The 22,298-nt window shown below is 51.8% G+C and overlaps 1 protein-coding gene across 1 annotated transcript in view; it reads right to left on the bottom strand.

The window, feature by feature from the left end:
* PLB1 (phospholipase B1) overlaps window positions 1-22,298 on the bottom strand; it is a 139,236-nt gene that overhangs the window by 72,320 nt on the left and 44,618 nt on the right. The window contains exons 6-18 of the mRNA XM_082744215.1: window positions 21,923-21,981; window positions 20,384-20,424; window positions 19,770-19,813; window positions 16,769-16,859; window positions 16,377-16,428; window positions 14,172-14,258; window positions 11,482-11,541; window positions 10,633-10,712; window positions 10,247-10,322; window positions 8,702-8,797; window positions 7,822-7,878; window positions 1,775-1,843; window positions 911-985 (exon numbers count right to left, since the gene is read on the bottom strand). Coding sequence (XP_082600341.1) covers window positions 911-985; window positions 1,775-1,843; window positions 7,822-7,878; window positions 8,702-8,797; window positions 10,247-10,322; window positions 10,633-10,712; window positions 11,482-11,541; window positions 14,172-14,258; window positions 16,377-16,428; window positions 16,769-16,859; window positions 19,770-19,813; window positions 20,384-20,424; window positions 21,923-21,981 — 887 coding nt within the window. The remainder of the gene's footprint in view (window positions 1-910; window positions 986-1,774; window positions 1,844-7,821; window positions 7,879-8,701; window positions 8,798-10,246; window positions 10,323-10,632; window positions 10,713-11,481; window positions 11,542-14,171; window positions 14,259-16,376; window positions 16,429-16,768; window positions 16,860-19,769; window positions 19,814-20,383; window positions 20,425-21,922; window positions 21,982-22,298) is intronic.

Genomic DNA, 22,298 nt, shown 5'->3' with positions numbered 1-22,298 from the left:
TTGATTAACAACTCTATGAGATTGGGCTGCGACTATCATTTCACAGATTTAAAAAACACCAAGGCACAGAGATGGTAAGTGCCTTGCCCAGTGACATAGAGCCAGTAAGTGGAAGAGTCTGGATTTGAACCCACAGCTGGTCTTCTCACCTCACAGTACCACGCTGCCTCCCGGATGTTTCCTCATGGCTGAGGCATTTGTTAGAAAGTGTGGGACATGTTGCTAAACCAAGGGTCTTTCACACTCCATCTTTCAGGCTCTGTGGTGGGTCAGCTCTGCCTGTGCCGCCTGGAGTAAGTCTCACCCTCTTTTACACAACAGGGAGACGGGGAGGCACAAGTACTAAACTGGTCTCAGCTCATATTGGCCCCCAGTCCTCTGAGAATGAATGAGCACGTCAGCCTTCAAGTCTTTCCTGGCTCCTCAGAGGCTCGTGGGCTGCCCTATCGAATCTTAACAGGAACCTATCAGAGAGACTCCTGAGACAGCCACCCCGTGAGAGGAGTAAGTGTGAAGCGACCCCTGCAGGTGTGCGCCAACTTGGCAGGCCTTTGGGTCTCCATGCCATCTGGTTTCAGACTTTACCACACTTCTCCACATTTTTCTTAACTTTCTCCTCAGATTCAGGGCTCAGATGAGTCTAAAAGGACTTGTTGCCAGAGATTTGCGCCCCAATGCCTCCCTGAAGCCTCAGGGAGAGCTTCGTGCGGACCCCGCAGACCAGCTTCAACCACGGGAGGGGGGGTGAGGAGGGGAGTGGAGTGGCCACACACTTGACCCTTCACCCTTTCCAGCCTGTTCACGGGGTTCCAGAACCTAGAGGACCATGGGGAAGGTTCCAAAGATACAGCAAGGGGTCCTGCCCCTGGGTCATCTGTATGTTTGTCATTCACAGAAAACCTCAGCCTACCTCATGCTTCTCTTGAGATTTTGACACCGTGGGCAGGGACTTGCTGTTCTTGTAGGTGAACAGATAGGGATTCTCCTGCAGAGGAAGGGGATACATTGTAACCATGACCTGGAAATCATTATGATTCCTTCATCACGGCTGTGTCAGCCAGCCATGCCTTTGGCCAATTTGAAAAAATTTCATACCCCCCTTGAAATGATGTCAAAGCCATCCTCTGGCTTTTCTTCTCTGCTCATTAGTTCTCTGAAGGAGCTTATTAATACTTTGAAGTTTCCAGTTTCCAACTGTCAGCATCTCTTGCTACCCAAGCTTCACGCTACCAAAGTACATGTATTTCCACAAAAAGAGAACTTAATTGTAAGCTTCCTGGCAGCCAAAGCAAAGAGGGAAATGGGTGAATTATATAGCTCTTGTAGCCTAATAATAAAAACTAATGCAGCAAGCAAGTCAAACATTAAACTAGCATCAAATGATAAAAAGGAATTCTGATTTGTGCTTAGTTTTTTTTCTTTTCTCATTCATTTATTCAGTAGCATTAATTCTATACCTGCTACATTTTAGGCATGTTATTTAGGACACCCATCCTCACAGTCAGGACCGTGTAAGCCGTGGTTTTGGTCCTATGCCCTCCACAGGTGTGGGCCTCAGTTCTGGCATCACGAGTCCCTGACCCACAGGTGTAAACTTTAGGTGTGTTTGGTACGCAAAGCTGTGCCCAGCCTAGAAGAGCCAAGCCAAAACTCTAATGGGGCTCATGTCTCAGTCAGGGAAGACCCCTTGCCACAGAAAAGCCCACTTCTTTGTGGCCCTATCTCTCGCCCCAACTCAGCCAGGAATTCCCCCCCCACCCCAGTTCTGACCTACCCGAGAGGGACAGGTCACTGGCCTCTCTCTTGCACCGGATGGCTCATCCTTCTGTCCCACGGGCTTCATCTGGAAAAGGAGGTGATCTTTAGAACAGGGAAGTCTTGGGTAAGACTTGCATAAGGGGCCGCCTCCTGGGGTAGCACTGACAGGCTCACTTGCCCAGCACTTCTCTGAGCGTGAGCTGGACCTTCCGGCAGCACTGGCATCACCTAGGGACACATTAGAAATGCAATTCTCCAGCCCCGTCCCAGACCTACAGAAGTCAGAAACTTTGGGCTACAGTTCAGCTCTGTGCGTTTTAATAAGCCCTCCAGGAGATCCCAGTGCACGCTCCTGCTGAAGCGCCCCAGAGGAGAGAAGTCAGCTTCCTAGCCTTCTGCTCCTGATGTTCCAGAAGGAGACACAGAATGCCAGAGACCGTGAGCTGGGACGGGGACACCATCACTGATGAAACTTCCCTCAGAGGGGAGAGCAGGCATGAGAAGGAAGGCCAAACACTTGGCTTATGTGGAAGGCCTGCAACCTCTCCCCAGGGCTTCCCCTCCTTTTATGTTCATGAATCCCCACGCCCAGTAGGGAAGGAAAGCCTCTGCTACCTGAAGACGGCTTTCGTGGCTGTGAGTGAGGCCAGCTATGGGCTCTGCCTCAAGTCCCATGTCTTTAACCGGGACCCAGAGACACAGACATGAGGCACAGCACGGCCCTCCACTCCCAAGCAACTTGAATGTCCAGAGGTTCTGGAATGAGTGATGGTGGGCTCAGGGCTGATCTAGGCAACTGCTTGATTACCGAAGCCCATGGAACACAGAGCGACGTGCCTGGTGCGCCAGCAGGGGGCGCAGCACGTGATACACTCAGGTTCAAGCATTGAGAGGCAGATGGGAAAAGGCAGGCCCGGAAGGATTCAGTGGGAGATGACTCAGCCATCAGAAAGGATGAAGACCCAACTTTTGCAACAGCTTGGATGAGACTGGAGGAGATGATGCTGAGTGAAATAAGTCAAACAGAGAGAGTCAATTATCATACGGTTTCACTTACATGTGCAACTTAAGGCATAGCATGGAGGACATTAGGAGAAGGAAGGGAAAAATGAAGGGGGGGATCCGAGGGGGAGACGAACCACGAGAGACTGTGGACTCTGAGAAACAAACTGAGGGCTTTCGAGGGGAGGAGGGCGGGGGGATGGGTGAGCCTGGTGATGGGTATTAAGGAGGGCACGCATTGCATGGAGCCCTGGGTATTACATGAGGACAATGAATCACGGAACACTACATCAAAAACTGATGATGTCCTGTGTGGTGACTAACAGGACATGACAAAAAAATTTTTTTAAAGAATTCAGTGGGGACAGTGGATTGTTTTTTGAAAAAGAGAGGGTGAGAGAGAGAGAGAAAAAAAGAGGGGGGGAGGGGGAGGGGTAGAGAGAACGAGAGACAGAGAATCTCTAGCAGACTCTGCTGAGCACAGAGTCTGACACGGGGCTTGATCCCAGGACCCTGAGGTCATGACCTGAGCCAAAATACAGAGTCGGATACTTAACTGACTGAGCCACCCAGGTGCCCCATGGGTTTTTTGTTTTGTTTTGTTTTGTTTTGTTTTTTTAAGATTTTATTTATTTATTTGACAGAGATCACAAGTAGGCAGACAGGCAGGCAGAGAGAGAGAGAGAGAGAGAGAGAGAGAGGAGGAAGCAGGCTCCCCACTGAGCCCGATGAGGAGCTTGATCCCAGGACCCTGAGACCATGACCTGAACGGAAGGCAGAGGCTTTAACCCACTGAGCCACCCAGGTGTCCCAGGCTCTTTTTTTTTTTTTTTAAGTTCCTTTTTTATTTTAGTTTTTATTAAAGATCTATTTTAGAGAGAGAGAGAGAGAGATACCTTGCACTAGTAGGAGAAAGGGTCTTAAGCAGACCCCCCCACTGAGCTTGGAGCCTAACGAAGGGCTTGATCCCAGGACCCTGAGATCATGACCTGAGTTGAAATCGAGAGTCAGCCACTCAACCAACTGAGCCACCCAGGCACCCCTCAAGTTCCTTTTGTTCTCTTTAAATGGTCATCACACACATACGTGAACACTTGAAGGAGGAGGCAGGTTTGAGAGAACACAGATTTCCTCTTGTACCAGCTATGCTGCCACTTGGGAAACTCGTGTTTCCTGTCAGCCCTTCTGCCCACAGGTAATAGGCTCTTTGTCCCTCATCTCCCTTCCAGTGACTTGACAAAGGACACAAAAGGCCAGAGGCTACCAGATGGAGTGCCTGGTCTGGCTCAGGCATGGGCTCTGCCATCCTCCATGAAGATTTTAGATTCTTCAGCAATATCTTATCCCGGCATCTGTGCCCCATAAACAAGAAACGAGGAGAGACCTTTACTCTTCTTGGGATTAGCTCTTCACCCAAATGGACAAAGTCAGATAAGAGAGGGTAATTAGCCTAACCTTTTGGAAAAGGAGTGGCAACCCTTTAGCTCAAAGGCTGAAGAAGGAACTGGGGTTCCCATCTTCTTTCAGTTTTATTCTGAAGGTGGACACACCTAGAAATAGGAGGTCCTACCTGGAATGTTCAAGGCTGTGCTCTGCAAGGGAGTGTGCCGTGGCCCGCCTTCTTCTCGTCTTCCATCTTCCAAGAACTTAATCACATCTTACTAATTCTGGTGTAATGGACATAGCAGAGCCCCCCCCACACTTTTTTTTTTTAAAGAGCCTTCAAAAGGGAAATTCAGAGGATTGATTCAATATTTTCCTTTAAGAGTCTTTCCCTAAAATCTCTTGATTAGTCTCCTGCATTCTTCCGCTCCTCTAATGCCCTTCACGTGGGCTCGGACCCTCTACCCTCCGCAGTGCTCAGAGATCATGCAGAATGACGTGGCCCATCCAAAAGTCCCCTCCCACTGTCTTCCCCCCGCCCCGCCCCGCTCTGTGCCCTGCACAAGTGCATGTCCGCCCCAGGGACCGGCAGGGACTGCTCTCTGTGCTCTCACTCTGCTTCTCAGGCCCGGAATCACCCACCTTTCCTCCCCATGGCCTCCCTGCCACACAGGAACTAACCGGAATGTGGGAGGGATGACCTTAGACATTCTCTCCCAGGAGAATTCCTGAGGGTTCTCACCCAGCCCCACAGCTCCAGTGCCTCGCATGGGGCTTGGAGTACAGTGTGTGTGGTGGTAGTGGTGGTGGTGGGGGGGGGTGTCTGTGATTGCTGGAAGGATCTGGGAATCGAGCTCCCCAAGCGTGGGTTTCTTCAGAACTAGCATTGCATAAGAATTATCAGAAATTATTGGGGCGGTGACAGGAAGGGTCAAGGGAATGAATGATGTCTCCCACACAGAACCCTGCAGCTTTGTGCCGGGAGCCCAGCTTCCGTCTGCGGGTGTGTCAGGCTGGGGCAGTCCCAGGGGTGTTTCAGGGGCAGACCTGTGCACCCCCTCTCCTGCCGGCGTGTGGTCCTTTCCTCTGCCGGCCCGCAGAGCTTACATGTCTGCTGGGGCTCGGCTCGGGGGAGCAGATATGGGTGTAGCCCGCACAACTGTCCCCTCTGTGGTGTCCTGGGGACTTGAGCCCCAGTGGTCACAGTGACTGTGCTGGCCCCTCTGTGCTCCCCATGGAGGGTGGCCCTCATTCAGGGCTGTCTGTGCATGTGAACGTGGGCTTGGAGGGACATAGCTCACTTTCATCTCAGTGGTCTCCGTGGAGCCCAACCCAGCAGAGACTCAGGGAGGTAGAGGCAGACACACTCCTTGCCCTCCTCGTGTCCCTAGGAAGACACAAGAGGGAACCCAAGGGGGAACCACTCATGTATTTTGCCATGGCCCTTTGAGGCTGCCTGAGGGATGTTACACCCCCTTGGCGCAGTAGAGAAAATGGAGGCCCAGAAAGACCACACAGCTCAAGCAATAGCCCAAAACATGGCTGGAACCAGAACTCAGGTTTGCTGGCTCTTTACCCAGAACCCTTTGTGCTCACCATTTCTTACGGACTAAGCCCTGCTTGCAGGAGTGGCCCATGCACTCTAGCTGCTGTGTCCTCTCTGGGAGCCCTGGATGGTCTGCCTTTCCCCCACAAGGAACCCAGCGGACAGACACACCGGGGAAGCCCTCCGTCTCCCAGGGCCCGGCGGCAGGGATCTCATGAGCTCTCACTGGGAAATGACTGGAGGTTGGTTGGATGGGTCTGGAGACTGTGGGGGTAACAGCCCACCCAGGAAAGCTGCCTCCTCCTCCTCCTCTGAGCCCTGGGGACACCTACTGTGTCCTAGCCCTTTGGCCTTGAGAGTGAACCTTTCCATTCCCATCTGTGTGCCTGCTCAGGCTGTCCTCATTCTCACCCTCAAGTGGGCCATAGGGCACCATGGTGAATGTGAAGGTCAGAGCTCGCCCTCCATCACGACGGTTCATTATATCACTGAGGCCATGGTCACCCATGACGATCGACAGCAAGATGGCTAGAGGGGAGAAGGAAGTGGAGAGGGGTCGGGGGTGGGAGGGGGAGGGAGAGGAGCCTTTTCCCTGGATCTGCTCTCTCTGGCATTTGAGGGTCTTCATTTGTCCCCAGGGCTCTTGATCCCCATGTTTCCTCTCCCAGCAGACCACCCTCATACCACCTCTTGCTAATGCATTAGCTGTTTCTTTTCTCCATGCTCTTTGTTCCTGAAAGTCCTGGTGCTTGGGGACGCCCACGCTGACCTCATCCAACACATCCTACAAAGCCAATTGGAATCGCATCCCTGTGGGGCTCTCTCGCCCACCGCATTTTTGGGTGCTTGGTCTAGCACATCATTGCCCACTGAGTTCAAGTTTACTCTTGTCCTTCCGGGTTGTCTGACCCCTCCAGCCACACCCTGGGTTCAACGAGGGCAGAGGCCATTTGGCTTGTCTTCTGTTATCCTCCTCGGACCCAGCGTAGGGCAGGGCATGTTGTAGGGGCCTTTCCACTGCTTGGAAGAAAGAGGAACATAGAAGGAGGAGGAGAGAGGTTTGGCTGAACTGCAATTAGCCCTTCTATCCCCCCCATTCAGGAGAAAGGACAGAGGGAGGGCAGCCCCTGGAGGAAGGGCCACATTCCTTTTCTCTGACCATCCCAGCAGCAGGGTGGTTTTCTGAGGAAATAGCCTACCCAAGGGTCAGACCCACGAGAGGGTTCTTGTTCAAAGAAATGAAAAAACGAATCCCTGTCTTCTCCAAGGGGTGGTGTGAACCCATTGCCACGGGCCATCTGGGGACCCTGCCTGTGCCTCTTGTTCCTGACTAACGTGTGCTGACTGCTGCTGCCCCTGGTTCTCAGCCCAGTGCATTAGCTAAGGAGATGAATTTTTGAACCAAGGAGGAAGAAAACCAAGTTTCTATCACTGGAATTCTAAAAATAGGGCAATCTGAACGGGGGGAAAATGACAAAATCAGGTCTCTGTCCAGTGCCCCTGAAGTGTTCGGTTTTGATGTTCTGTCCCATCCACAGACTGATCCCAGCTGGCTCTGGGGGACCCCCATAGTCTGGGGAAAGCCTGTCATAGGTACAGTAAGAAGGGCCCACACGTGGGGAGTCCTCACTGAGGGCCAGGTCAGGGGTCATGATCAGGAGTTTGCAGAAGGAATGCTGAGGACTTACATTCACACAGCTAATGAGGAGGGGAATTAGGACTTGAACCCAGGTCTCCGTCTTTCCAAGTCTGTGCTCATCATGGGGACCGCCCTTGGCCTCTGAGCCACACGATCGTGGAAATGTTAAGTGAACCTGATCCCCAGTGCCTCACTCCAACTGACATCACCGCAGAGACTTGGAGGAGATACCCTGCCTCTGGAAAGAACAGGAATGCGGTGGCCCCGAGCTGAGATAAGATGAACACCCCCAGGAGATCAGAGTTGGGCTGTCACCGGGTATGGGAAGGGCCCCTGGTGGCCCCGAATTATTGTCCTGGGGTCCTGCGGGCACCCTCAGACCCTCCATCAGAGCAGTGGGCACAGTGGGTGTGGCAGTGGAGGTCTTGCCTCTCTTCCTGTGTGCTAACCCCTCAGCTGGCACAGTGGCCCCCCAGGACCCCTAGTTACTCACCATGCTGTTCCAGAGATTCAAGGCAAGTATGCTGGGGTCCTGGAGTGATCGCTCCCCCTGAAAGAGAACCAGATGAGAACCCCTGTGCTCCCCTAAGGATGGGGTGACCTGATGTGCACCTTGAAGCTCTCCCTGGCAGAGACAGGGTGGCCTTCACCTGCCCAGATTCTCTTTCAGTCCCAACCCCACCTATAGTGGTGCGTACTTCCAGGACCCTATCTGGGGACAGGGCTCAGAGGTGGGGGCCCACAGGGGGAGGTCAGATGTCTGGCTGCCCTTTGTTGTCGGAAGTCTGTACATACTGAGCAAAACAGAAGGAGCGGGTGACGGGGAGGGGGCTCAGGGCTGGTCTGAGTGGGGGTGGGGAGGATGGGAGCTAATATTCTTCCTCCTCCTTTCAACCACTTTCGGAACATCCTGGGGGTCCTAGAGGGGACGCCAGGACTCCAACAGGCAGGATCGGAGCCTGAAGGGAGGGACCATCCCAGATGCCCAGTGCTACATCCTCTGAGAGAACTTGGGGAGCATATGGGGCATGTGGGGAGCACCAAAGTGCTCGTGGGTCTGGGAAGCCCCGGTGGGGCAAGAGGCATTCGCCCAGTGACTAGAGGGGTGAACGGGGGCAATCCAAGCACTGTCCCTCCCAGGGAGAGAGAGGCTCTACCTTTGGGCTGCTGTGCGTCTAGGAGCCCATGTCCTGGGGCTACTACCCAAGCCTGTGGGGGACAGTGTCAAGAAAGTATAAGAGAGTCGCACAGCCCTTCTCTCCCAACACTGCCTGTGCTGGGCTTGCGGAAGCCCTGCCGGGCTGGGGCTCCTATGGAGGGGACGGTGACGGGGGGAGGCTTGGTGTCCGCTCCTCGCGGCAGCCCTCACTCACCGAAGGGGGTGTCTCGTAGATGGCAGGCTGGAAAACCACCACGAAGAACTCCTGCTTGTTGTACTTGCTGGTGGCCAGGAGACGGTCCCAGCTCTCCTGAAGTAGGAAGCGGGGAGGTGGGCACCCAGAGCCTGAGCAAGACCCAGTCCACCCCAACCTCTGACCAGGGAGCTCCGAGCGGGTCCAAGGCCCAGATCACCGATCTGCGCTGTTCAGAATTAAATGCTATTCGGGCGCTCCCCCTCGTCTCCCATATTGGGACCCTCTGATGAACTAAACCAGGTTTTCATTTTCCTCTGAAGCCCCAGCAACAGGCAATACACGAGATGGACCTGAAATATATTCTTTGGGAGCTCGAGAAGTACACGCCGGGCCGGCTCGTGCTAGGGCCCCGTGCTCTCCTCCAGGGCTGGGTTCTGTCGGGGGGGTTGCTAGTTGCCACTCCAAAGACGTCATTTCCAGATAAAGAAGATGGGGTATATATACATGCAATGGAATACTATGCAGCTATCAAAAAACCCCTGAAATCTTGCCATTTGCAAGGACATGGATGGAATTAGAGGGTATTATGCTGAGCAAAATACGTCGATCAGAGAAAGACAATTATCATGGGACCTCTCTGATATGAAGAATTTGAGAGGCAGGGCGGGGGTAGGGGTGCCCATGGAGGGAAGGGAGGGGAAAAAATGAAACAAGATGAGACCGGGGAGGGAGACAAACCATAAGAGACTCTTAATCTCAGAAAACAAACTGAGGGTTGCTGGGGGGAGAGGGATAGGGGGAGGGTGGTGGGGTTATGGACATTGGGGAGGGTATGTGCTATGGTGAGTGCTGTGAAGTGTGTAAGCCTGACGATTCACAGACCTGTACCCCTGGGGCTAATAATACATTATATGTTAATTTTTTAAAAAAAGAAAGTGCAAATATGTATGTGTTTATGTATAAAAAACAAACAAACAAAAACCAAACATGTCATTTCCCAAGTGAGAAGAGCCATAAGCAGCCTCATGTAGGACTTGCTTCTTAAACCAAAACCATCCTGGTAGCACAGGTCAGGAGGAACCTGTGCTGTGAGCTGTTTGCCGACAGGGATGATGGTGTCCACTGAGCCCTCCATGCTCCCTTGAATCCTTTCTCTAAGCTAGAATGGCTCACCTTCCAGAATCCTGACTTGGTCAGGGGCCGCGGTCTGGGAAGCAAGCCCCACCTGGGCAAACCAGCTCACCAGCCACCGCTGCATGATACAGGTGGTGAGAAGGACCGAAAGCATTTCGGAATGAATCTGCAGAGTTCTTGATCTTTGACTTTAGGTACCACCACCCACCCCCACCCCCACCAGTCCCCACCTCACACAAGGGAACACCAGAGCACTGCTAGGAAGAGAACGCAGAAGAGCTCTCTTTGGTCCCTGACTCTCAGTGCTGGGTTCAGTGGAAGAAGTCGGACATTAAGAAGCTTGCTCCCTCCTTGTTCCTGTCATCACTGTTCTCCTCCAGGACCACCTGCCGCTGGGGAACCACAGCCAGCCTCCCAGGGAGGGCTCACCTGATAGGACCATTGTGTCACCATCTTGGAAAGCTTCAAGGTCTCCCCTGAGTCTCTGCAGGGCTCTGCCGCAGGACTGCCGGTGAAAACAAACGAGAAATGAGAGCATGGGTGCCGTGTCGGCCATTCAGGCTGCCTGAATGAGGCAGGACGAATGGGGCAGGGGAAGGACAGGGCCGGGGGCAGGGGGACATCCTGGGGGTTGCTTAAGGAGTGTGGAAGGAGAAGTTGGAAGTCTTAGAGGTGCCGGAGAAGGAAGGAGGCACACGTTGGAGGAGAATAAAGGGTAGGGTCACCCCCACAGGACGGATGCCTGCGTCCCACACTGCGGCTGACACACAGCCATCAATGAACAGATGCTGGTTTCATGTCACCTCCCTTTTTACCTGAGCTGAGTCCCTTGGTCCCCGTGAGAGACCAGCAGAGTCTCAGAGAGATCCACCAGGTTCACGAATGCTTTGGGGACCTAGGAGGGGACGAGGGAAATGATGAGCACTGGCAAGGTCACCACAGCTGCCCAGGGGCTTCTCTGGAACCTTGGGTTGGAGACTCTTTGGTGTCTGATCAAACATGTTGGGGGTACTTTCCTTGGTTAAAAACATCCTCTGGGAGGCATTTGGTTGGGGTCTGTCCAAAGCTGCAGGCAGGGCCAGCTCTGCCATTCAAGAAAGGCTTCATTCGCCACCCATCCCAGGAGCACACCCAGCATCAACAGGGGAGCAAGACCTTGGTGGCGGAGGGACTAATTTGAAAAGCTGCCTCCCCGGGGAGCAAAGGGTGTGGGGGGAGGTCCCTTTGTTCTCAGAACTGCAGAGCTTATAAAGGTCACTTTACAAAAGGAACAGTCTTGGGCTGTCCCTGCCCTAGACTTAGAGGCCTCAGGAAAGAGGAGAGTCACTGAGACCCCAGGGAGGAACTGTGCTCTGTCCCTTCTTTTTCCCCAGAAGTCTGGTTCAGAAATATTTGATTATCAAGAGCTCTATACCCGACCGGTTTTCCTTAAAAGGTGAGAAGATGGGCTCCTCCACAGCCTCTGCTTTTCCCCCTGGGTCTTGGCTTCCCTCCCGAGTCCATTTTCCCTATCTCAGTAGAGGCCACTTGGGAATAAAGTGGCATGTGGCCCATCAACCCTCGGAAGGGCAGTTCCCTCCTCCCAGCCCAAGATGTCCACGCGGAACGGCAGCTCAGGGCCTGCATCAGGGCCTGCGGGCACCAGGCCGGGCTGCATGTCTCACCTCCTGGTGTAGGTAGTCCAGAGCCCCAGCTAGAGTGTCCAGGTGTCCCTCCACATGCCTCTGCTTGGGGAGGAGAAACGGGCTGAGCACAGGGGGGACGGGCACGTGGGGGCAAGGATGAGCAGGCTCCGGCCGGCCTGTCCCTTTCTCTCCCCACCCCTATCCTATCAGAGTCCTTAAATCCAGGAGGTCCAAAGGGGGAACCTTTAGGCTTTGGACGTGAGTCTGGTCCCAGATTTTTGTCCATTCTCTGACATCCCCAACCCATTATTCACTAAGGAAAAACCAGACTCTCCCAATGGGAAGTTTCAGGCCAGGGAAGGGCAAACCAAGGTCAGGGCCATTCTAAAGCTCACAAGGAGGGAGGGGACCCCAGACTACACCCAAAGGCTGATGGAATCACTTTTCTCTGAAGAAAATCAGGGAAGAAGGAACAAATTTACCCCTGGACTTAAGAACCCAGCTGGGTCTCAAAACTTCTACATGGGACCCTTTTATCAGAGCCCCCCGCCCCTGCCCCTGCAGCCACATGGGCCCCCAGGGAGAAAAGGGCTCAGGGAAAAAATCCTAGCCAGCCCCTGTTTCTGAGTATTTAAAAACACCTCCTACCCCTCCAATTCTTTGTTGGTCATGAAAATAAATAAACAAAGGAGAGGACTTCAAAAATCACCCTAGTTTACCTTTTCAGGGTAAAAAAAAAAAAAAAAAAAAAAAAAAGAAGAAGAAAGAAAGAAACTAATAATAAATTAATAAATTCTACAACAAGGCAAACTCCTAAGCAGCCTGCAAACCAGCTGTCGCCTGAGGCATCTTGGTTCAGACAGGAAGACATGGGGGGCTGAGTTTCCTCTCTGTCTCCTGGGGGGACACAGGCAGGCACTCTGGAGACAGCTGTCAATCACTAGGGCTGGAGGAGCCCTGAAGGGCAGCTCCCACTCCCGCCTCCCTGCTTTGAGGCAAAGGTGTCCTGTCAAGGCCCTTCAGCCTGCCCTGTTGCCACAGCCAGCAAGATTTTGTCTGCTCCCTGCAGGCTAAGTGAGCGTCTCCCTGAACATGACATGGAGCAGTGCACTTTGCATTCGGAGAAGTCTTGGGAGCTCTGCCTAGAAAGGTCCTTGCTGCCCATCTTTTCCACACTCGGGACCTCCGTCTTTCCTAGGGACCCTGGGGCATCCCTGCCTGGTTTGACCCTGACGGCAAGCCCTGCTGTAGAAACTCCTTAGTCGAGGTGGTGGCAAAAGGATATTTTAGCTTGGACTTGAATGTTTCCGTTTTTTTAAAGGCAGAAGAATGTGTGCAGTGTTTGTCCAACTAAAAATAAAAGTGAATAGTGCGTAACGGATGCGTACACATGGAAATGCACTGCGTAGGCAAGAAGGCTTAAAGGTACACACACATGAAAGAACTCCAGAATCGGTGTCATAGGGAGGCTTGAGTGCAAGGAATGTGTGTTTATCTTTAAGGAGTCATGAATGAGTGGAAGCACCAACGAATGCCTTCAAACATTTAAAACAAACCAAACAAATGCTAGCATACACAAACTCAGTGTAAATAGAACAGCCTGCATGTAGGAAGAGAGGAAGGATCTGTGCATGACAAGGTGACGGACGGACGGACAGATGGATGGATGAGTGGATATGCAGAGGAATGCAGCAATGCCTAGATGCTCATTGGAGCACTTCAATGTGTGGATGTATACATGCATGAATAAGTATTGGTGTATATAATGATCAGAGCAGAGAATAAACAGGGCATGGGAATTATACTTGGTGCTGGAGAAAACAGGGAATAAAGCAGAAAAATAAGGCTTCAAGATCTATATGCTACAAACCCAGGAGATCTGCAGGAATACTGTTCCACCAAAGCTGGTCAGGGAAGGTGGGCCTCCATCAGCATCCTCCCGGGGCCCAACATCAGTAATGGAAGGGGTTGATGGTGGGCCAGGAGTCAGTGGGAGCACGGGGAATTTGGAGGAAGGCTAGAGCAGGTATTGTGGGACAGAGGTCGCAGGAAGGAGGACAGCTACTCAAGAAACCCCACCTATGCCTGGGCCATTGGCCCGGTGGCGTCCCTGGGCGGTGGCTGATTGCACAGTGGGAAGGGAGTTGGTCTGCCACAAGGGCAGCCACCCCTTATACTTTCAACTGATCCTAATTGGGACTACTCTCCAGTAAAGACTTAACTCACAGATAGTCACCTACATAAATATAAAGCATAGTCACACATTTCATGTCCTGTTCCCAGGCATGCCAAAGAGCCTGGAAGTTACAGTCTACCTACATAAACACCAGCTCTCCCTTATCACCAGAGGCCATGGGCCAACAGGCCACAAGAGCACACATATTCTGTTTTATTTCCCAAATTCAGTGCTAACCTACAGTCAGAGCCACAAGAAGCAAATGATTTTTAACTGATTTGCCTGAGTCACAGACTGAACATTGACTCGAGCCACTCTACACCTCGATTTCCTGTTCCTGATATGAAGGGCGGTATGTTAAAAACACTCTTCCTGAATATGGCTCCTTGAGCCCTTAGATACCAACACCCACTCATTATCTGTCTGTTTGCCCATGTTCTGAAATAGCTACCATCAGACCCAGCCTGACAGGTGTAGACCAGGTGGGCTTTGGGCCAGTCCACTGCCTTCATGCCTACACCGGCCAACCTCTGCCTCCCGGCCTGCGGTTCACCTGTTGGGTGGAGGGACAGAGGTGATCCCGGCTTGAGTTACTGAAAAACACGTTGATGAGCTTCCAGTCATTTTGAAAGTCAAGTTGCTGAAAAAAAGGGCAAGAACATAAAAAGACAGAGTGATGAGACCTGGCATTAGAAGAACTGTTTTCTTTTCAAGTTGTTCAATTTTTTTTTAAAGATTTTATTTATTTATCCGACAGAAATCACAAGTAGTCAGAGAGGCAGACAGAGAGGGTGGGGGAAGCAGGCTCCCCGCCAAGCAGAGAGACCGATGTGAGGCTGGATCTCAGGATCCTGAGACCATGACCCGAGCCGAAGGCAGAGAGGCTTTAACCTACTGAGCCACCCAGGCGCCCCACAAGTTGTTCAATTTTATGACCCACACCTATACAATCATATTTATGATTTTGTTTCAAAAGAAGTACATGACAGGAATCTAAAGTTGTATAACTTCCCTAGAAGGCAATTTGGCAAAATGTACCAAAACTAATTTTTAAGGGCATACCCCTTGATCTAATAATTCTATTTCCTGACATGTATTTTAAGAAAACAAGAATATAGGGAGAGATTTAGTTGCAATGATGAAGCCTTGTTTATAAGTGTGAAAAACTGTAAACAACATAAATGTCTAAATTAGGGGATTGCTGTGTAAATTGTGGAAAACTTGTAAGATGTAGCTGTTAAAAAGATGCTAGAGGGGCACCTGGGTGGCTCAGTGGGTTAAGCCTCTGCCTTTTGCCCAGGTCATGATCTCAGGGTCCTGGGATCAAGCCCCGAATTGGGCTCTCTGCTCAGTGGGGAGCCTGCTTCCCCCTCCTTCTGCCTGCCTCTCTGCCGACTTGTGATTTCTCTTTCTCTGTCAAATAAATAAATAAAATCTTAAAAAAAAAAAAAAGGATGCTAGAAAATGTATTTATTGTCATGGGAAATGTTACACGGAGAAAAAGCAGGTTATAAAAAGTATCTACATCTAGTAACATGCCTGTTTAATAAAACACATACAGATATATGCAGATATATGTGCTTAGAAAAAACATGGAAGGGAATATACACCAATTTGTTCCCAGTTACGATCTCTGAGTATCAGGTTGAAGGATGGCTTTAATATTCCTTTTGCTTATATGTGTTTTCTGGTTTTTCTCTAATGAACATGTATTATTTGCAGAACAAATAAAACTTCATTTTGTTTTTTAAGAGGCAACAGAGTGCACACTCGAGGAACCTTGGAGTATGGCTCAGGCACTTTAGATTTTAACTCTAACTAGCTGTGTGGACTTGGGCAGGTCCCAGGACTTCTTGGGATTTCAGTCTCTTCATCTGTAAAATTACAGGATTGGGTTTAGGCTCGCCTAGCCATTCTCCAGAAGGTTATGACTATTCTGGAAATTCTGGAATTCTCCCAGTAAAAGGATGCATATCTCCTGTACCTGTCACTGTTCCTGTAGCTTTAATCCCTGAACTCTGTGATGAATGTACAGCTGGCTGAGACGGCATCTTCCCCTGGTTCTAGGGGTCTAGACTCAGGGCCTAGTGATAGCCAGCTGGATAGCTAAGGCTTGCCTTGATTTGGTACTTGCCCATAAGGAGGGCACTTATTATAAACTCGTATGAGTTACCCAGTAAAGAGTGTCTGAACTGCTAGGAGAGCAGACCCCAGCCTGTCCGTTACATGACTTCCACCCAAGAACTAAAACGAATATGGTAATAACAGCAATCATCACCCCCAATGGCTTTGACAAGGACAGGCTTTCACTGAGCAACGCGTCTGTGCCGGACACATCTGAGACCCCACTGAATCCTCCCTAAGCCTGTGCTGCAGACTCTGTAATTTTACCCATTTCATAAATGGGGAAACTGAGGCTTGGAGGAGTTAAGGGCCTCACCCAACATCACACAACTAACATGTGGAGACTTCAGGATTCACACTCAAACCATACCCTCTGGCACCCAAGCTCTCAACTATCTCCCAAGTGCAAAGTCACTTTTATGTGCTGACATTAGGCAGCACTGCATTGTGAACATAAGGAGTGGCCCTTGGTTTTAATGGACCCCAGAGACTCGCCATGGGAAGGGCATCTTTGTGGTGGTGGTGGGGGGGGGTGGCCCAGCTGCACTGCTTGCTGGGTTCAGCAGGGTGTCCCCCCTGCTCTCCACCTCGAGCAGCCATGGGCAGCCCCTACCTCAGTGAGACGGGTCCTCACCTGGTTCTCCTTCATGCTCCTCACCAATTCCTCTGCCTGTATCCGCCAGTCTCTGCACAGAGGGAGAGCAGAGAAAAATCAGGTGGCTAGAACATCTCCGAGGGCCAGAAGCTTGCTCCGGCCACTGCGGGTGCAGGTCTCAGAGCCTGAGGCCACATGGCTCCGCCCCCCCCACCCCGCCCCCTTCTGCAGGGCAGACATTGACCTGATTTTTAAAACGAGGCCCATCAGGCATGATGGACCAGAGATCCATGCCAGAGACACATTTGGACTTTGATTTAATGCAGACCTTTCTTTCTCTTTGCCTTTGCCCACAGCTGCCCCGCCACCCGCCCAGGTGCCTGAGACAGGCAGGAGAACATGGCCCAGAAAATGCCAGAAATGAGACTTACGTGACACCAATATGGGGTACCGCTTTCTTCCCAGGGGTGCACAGAGGCCTCAGAACGGAGGGGTTGAAATATCTGATGATGTCTGAAAGGACTGAAGAGAGAGCTAGCTTTGAGGCAGTGGCCCGGCCGGCTGGAGGGGACCCATAAGGGCGGACTCCCGCGGGCTGAGCTGTGAGGGTGGCTGCCACGACGCCAAAGCACGCCCTTCACAGCCACCATCAGCTGCGGGGTCAGCCTCCGAGTGCGCCCCTGCAAGTGAATGGAACTAAAAGCTAGCATCAGTGCTAAGGGCCTCCATGTGTGAAGGGGAAACTGAGTCTGGGAGAAGCCAAGCAAGCTACTCAAGGTCGCGCAGTAAACAGAAGCTGCTGGGATTGGAACCAGAGCTTTCAATCACCAACCTTTTCGCTGTCGTGCGCCATCGACTCGTTAGGGAAAGTGTGCTGGGACAGGGACCCGGGGAAGCTTGCCTCTCAGTCCGCCCTTCCTCCTCCTGTGAGTGACAGCAGGGCGGGAAAGCTCCTGGGAACACACGTCCCAGAGCTGACAGCCAGAGGACCGCTAAAAATAGCGCTGTCAGGAGCAGTTCAGTCGTGCCTTGCTCCCCAGAGAGGAGAGGGCAGAGCCTGGAGACTATCATGGGAAGGAGACAAGTCCCTGCACCCTGGCCCTCGCTACTGCCCCTGTGCAGGTGCGCCTGGGCTTGGGTGGGGGGGGGGGTGGAATGGGATTGGCCCTGTGCCAGCAGCAGGTGGTGCGGTGGTGGCAGAGCCGGGCAGGGAGTCAGGAGACCAGTCTCTTGGCTTGGTCCGCTTGGGCGGCCACCTAGGTCATGGGTGACTCGGGCTTCACCCTCAATCCCAGCTAATGAACTTCCTTCTTTAAGTCCTGGAGACTTGAAGGAGGAGCCCCTTCCCACATGTGGGGACAAAACAGGAAGCTCAGGGGCCAGCTGCAGACGATGCGGCCAGTGTGTGCCCCTGCGGGTGAGGGGGCGGCTGGAGATGGAGGACGCCTTCTTCCCTCCCCGCAGGAGAGTCTGTGAGAGCGAACGGTCAAATTTGATATCTGGTGCTTGGTGTTTGAAAGAGCCTTCCAGCGGAGACACACTTGCCCTGTATTGCTGCTTTGTGATCAGATGAGACCGTGGAGCTTTTCACACAGATCCTTCTGTCATTTTGCTTTATGTCTGCTGTGAGCCTTGTCTGTCCTTGCCACCTCTCTCTTGCTTTCCAGTGGGGTCAGAACAAAAGGCCCAGGCTGTGGGCACTGCACCATATACTGATCCTGTAACCCTGGGAACGTCTGTGTACCCCCCTGAGACTCAGTTTCCCCATCTGCAAAATGGCCATGTGGGAGAGGACATGGCTAGATTTGAAGAACTCGGAGGTTTGGGGATTAACGGACAGGTGGGCTGAGCCAGATGTAGTTGGGGCCGAGCCCAGCATACCACTGCACTGGCCTGGGTGTCTCTGGAGCTCCTTCCCCTCGGCAGACCCGCTGCTCCTCGGCTGACTCGACCGCCACACTGAAGTGAACTCCTGGGTCTGGCACTCTGCTCCCCCCCACTTTCCCTGTGCAGTAGGGGGGCTGGATCCACCAGTAGCTATAGGACAGTTCTGCCTCTGGGGACATTCAGGTGCAAAATCTGCCCTCGCCGCCCTGCCTTCCATGGCAGCTCTGGCCGGTGGGACTCCTGGGCATTGTGTGCCGAATGAAGGGCAGTAGGGACTTGCTACCCCACGTGGGGAAGGGACCAAACAGTGGTGACAAGTTGAGAAATCAGGCAAAGCAGCAGCTTTTATTTATGCTTCAGAGTCGAACCTACATCCCATCTTCCTAAACCCCCAAAATACACCAGTATATCTTTTTATTTTTATTTTATTTTATTTTTTTGCCATGTAAAGGTAAACATGGCCAAACTGAAGCAGAGCTGTGACAATCACTAAGTCAGCAGAGGACTCCTCTTTTGGAATGTTTTGACCTCCTGCAAGGGGACCCGCCTGCCACTGGTCCCCAGTATCCCCTCAGCGGTCAATCAGATCCTGGAGGGCTGGACACCTGGCCTCAAGCTTCCCTGCTGGAGGGTGGCAGCTTAAAGGACGGGTAGTATCTTATGCCTCCCTGTCCTTTGCAGAGAACCTAGTAATTCCCAGGCTCTTGGAGAAAGTCGCTGGCTGGATTGACAGGGCCCTATCTACCTTACTTGTCACTGTGCCCGCTGGGGTATCAACTCCAGAGGCTTCCCGCTCTAATTAGGAAGTGAAAGGTGCTTTCCTCATTCTTGCCTAGTGAGCAGCAAGCAGAGGCGACTAACATCCCGCGAGGCTAATTCGGCTGGCATGAGGGACTTCGGGGCTTCCGAATGACTTAATAAAGTCGTAAGGGGCCTCAGAGAGTAAATGCTAACAACCAGGCCACCGATTGCATATTTATAAGCACATGCATATGTAAAAAGGCCAACATGTTAACAAGGATCATCTCTGGGTAGTGGGATTGCAGTTAATTTTTATGTTCTTCTTTTCATTTCCTGGAACCTGATTGATGTGTTCATTCTAAAAGTAAGGGAGGTATTGTGAAATGAAATTGGACTGAGCACGAGACCTGGGTCTTCTTGGTGCGGGGAGAGGGGAGAGAGAATGGTGGGCGGTTTCCCTCGAGGAAGTGCTACCAGCCCAGCCCTGTGGTCTTGGGGGAGAAGGAGCTTCAGGACTCTGCTGCCCCTGATGTCCCCTCCACCCCAAGGTCCCTTACCCTAATGCCTCCTGGCTTCTTGTCATTCAGATACCCTCGGACACATTTCTTATACCCCCCATCTTCTAGGGCACGTGACTTGTCCTACCCTAGTTCCTTACCGGTCTTCTCAAAAAGCCTCCCTACTTCTCCTCAGGCTCCATGAGGAAGTGGCCGCTAGGGTACTCTGTCTTCACTAACCAAAACGTGGCTGGGTTGGGAGGGATAGGAACAATCTGGAAACTGGCCCGGAAGCCACAGGACTCACCTGTCACCACTTCCATGCACACCTGCTGTGGCCTTTGGTCAGTCCTGCAGGTAGAAGTGCACACACAAGCAACAGATTGTGTTTGTCAACCTTTTCCCTCAATTGGTGCGATCCCATTCATAACAAACTACGGCTCAGCCTTGCTCTGGTTCTGGATTTATCCTTCCCAGAGCTAGACACACTGCAGATGGCTATGCAGCCCCCCAAATAGGAGGGGGACAGCTTTGTTGGATCTTCCTCTAGTCTGGTCCAAAGCTAGAAGGGGGTGCAGCCCCCGGTGTAGCAGGAGACAAGACCCTGGCCCACCCGTGCCTCCTTCCCCCTGAGCAGAGCAAGGAGACAGGTGGTGGGAAGCAAGAACTTGGTAGTCAGCCCTTCCCATGTTTCCTCCCGGGTCACCCAGAGGACCCAGGGGGATCTGTGGGCAGAAGGGTGTTGGGCTGGCAGGCAGGAGGCTGGATTCTTGTCCTCGTGCGTCCATCTGCTCCGGAGGGCACCTGGAACAAACACCTCCTCCCCGACCCTTGGGTTTCCCCATCAATGAAGCCAAGGGCTGAGAGCAGATCCTGTGCGAGGCCCCTCTCAGCTTGAGAGTTCAGTGCCAGGGCAATTACCATTTCTGCTTGTCCAGGGTGATGGTTCCTGAGTCTGGAAGCTGGAAAAGATAGAAAAGATGAGAGGGGTGAGCGAGGAAAGTGGCTGAGCAGGTGGGAATGTTTTCTTCAGGACGGAAGACAGGGACAGGAGAGCTTGGATTAAAATGCGGCCATGTAGACCGTTGACCTCTCCATGGACGCACGAGGGACTGTTTTGTTGTGTAACCATTCTAATCTAAAATATCATTTCTTGTTTGTCTCCCCAACTTAGATATAAGTGCCACGAGGCAGGAGTTCGTTGTCTGTTTTGGACTGTATTCCTTGGACTGAGGACAGCGCCTGACGCATTCTGTCAACAAATAAATATTTGTTGGTTAAATATTATTTGAACGAACAAAGTAAGTTTCTGATTCTCCTCCCAGTAAAATGCCGGACAACACACGACACGGTCTGCCCAAGAGGTTCCCTGGCTGGAGAACTGAGGCGGGACCCTGGTAAGTCATGTGGGAACTGTGTCCTCTGCAGGGTCCTCCAGAACTTCGGAATTGCGCCCAGTGTGTAGAAAGTACTCGGTAAATGTTAGCTGTTGGCAGTCGTAGTAGTTTCCTGAGTTCTGACACAAATTTTCTCTTCAAAATTCCTCGATGACAGTGTCTCCAGGTGTGGTGGTGACAGGTAACAATTGTACCCACACTGCCTACACGCAGTCCCCTGCTACTTCTCTTTAAAGGGTCTGTCTGTCCTTCACCTCCCAAGCTCAAATGACAAACAGTCTATAGAACTGGGTCACCCCTCTGGAGCCTTCTTGGGAGGGTAGGCTGACCACGACCTTCCTCCAAGTGGGATGGAGACTTTTCCTCCTTAATAAGGAGTTTGAAAGGCAAAATTTCCAGGGAAAGGCAGCAAGTTAAACAAAAATCACACAGCAGTGCTAGTCAGGACCCTTAAACCAGGAGGGCAGGCAGGGGAAGTCAGGAGGGAAGGCAGCGCCTGGGCTGAGGCAAAGCGGAAAGCTTGTGCTCAACCACAGGGGACGAACCCAGGAAGCTCCTCTGCCTCCATCTTGCCTGCGGGAGCCATATTCTCCCTTGGCTGAATGCATGATGGCGCTAGAGATACAAACCTAATTAAGACACAAACCCCGTCTTCAAGGAAGTTGATACAGTGAATTGTAACCTCCCTGGCATGGAAAATGTCTGAACTCTTAGCTAAGCAAACAAAGCAAAACAGAAAACAAGTCACAGATAGTATATTGCCATAACCCTATTTTATCTCATAAATAAAACTCAGGAAACAATTTTTTAAATTCTGTGTGATCTTTGACTTAATTGATCAATCGATTTAATTTATGAATGAGAACCTCTGAAAGTTTCCTTATCCTAATGGAATGGGAGGCATTCATGTGATTTAAAAAAAAAAAAGGACACAGACCCTCTAGATTTTAGAATATCCTCAACTCGGAGAATGTTCCCCTCTCCTGCCTGGCTACCAGGAGTTCATTCTGAGACTCTCTGTCCCAAACCCTGACTCCTACCTCTGTCTCCTTGAAATACTCACAGTTTCCACATTGCTGATGGCGGCCACAAATTTAATATCAGAAGGTCTCACCAAGTGGACTGCAAAGACAAGAGCCCATTGAAGAAGATCAGATCCACCTTCCCGAAGATATGAGCCAAAGATGCCAACTGGGAGGGACAGACCCATATCCCCCAGCCTGAGGTAGAAGGCAGAAGACCAAGAGGTCACTGCGACCCATAGGAACCCCGGTGGAAAGAGGCTCACTGTTCTCTGCCAGCCACAGGTGTCCCAGGGCAGGTCGCTCATGGCTCTCCTTTTCCCTCCTGCCTGGACTTCTTTCTGCTCCTTGCTTCCCTCTATCCCTTGGCTCTGCATTTCTGAGCCCCCATTAATAAGTAAAGGGTAACAAGTTAAA

This window comes from Mustela nivalis, assembly GCF_964662115.1.
Source record: "Mustela nivalis genome assembly, chromosome: 8".
Classification (NCBI taxonomy): domain Eukaryota; kingdom Metazoa; phylum Chordata; class Mammalia; order Carnivora; family Mustelidae; genus Mustela; species Mustela nivalis.
This window is presented reverse-complemented; position numbering and strand designations above follow the sequence as displayed.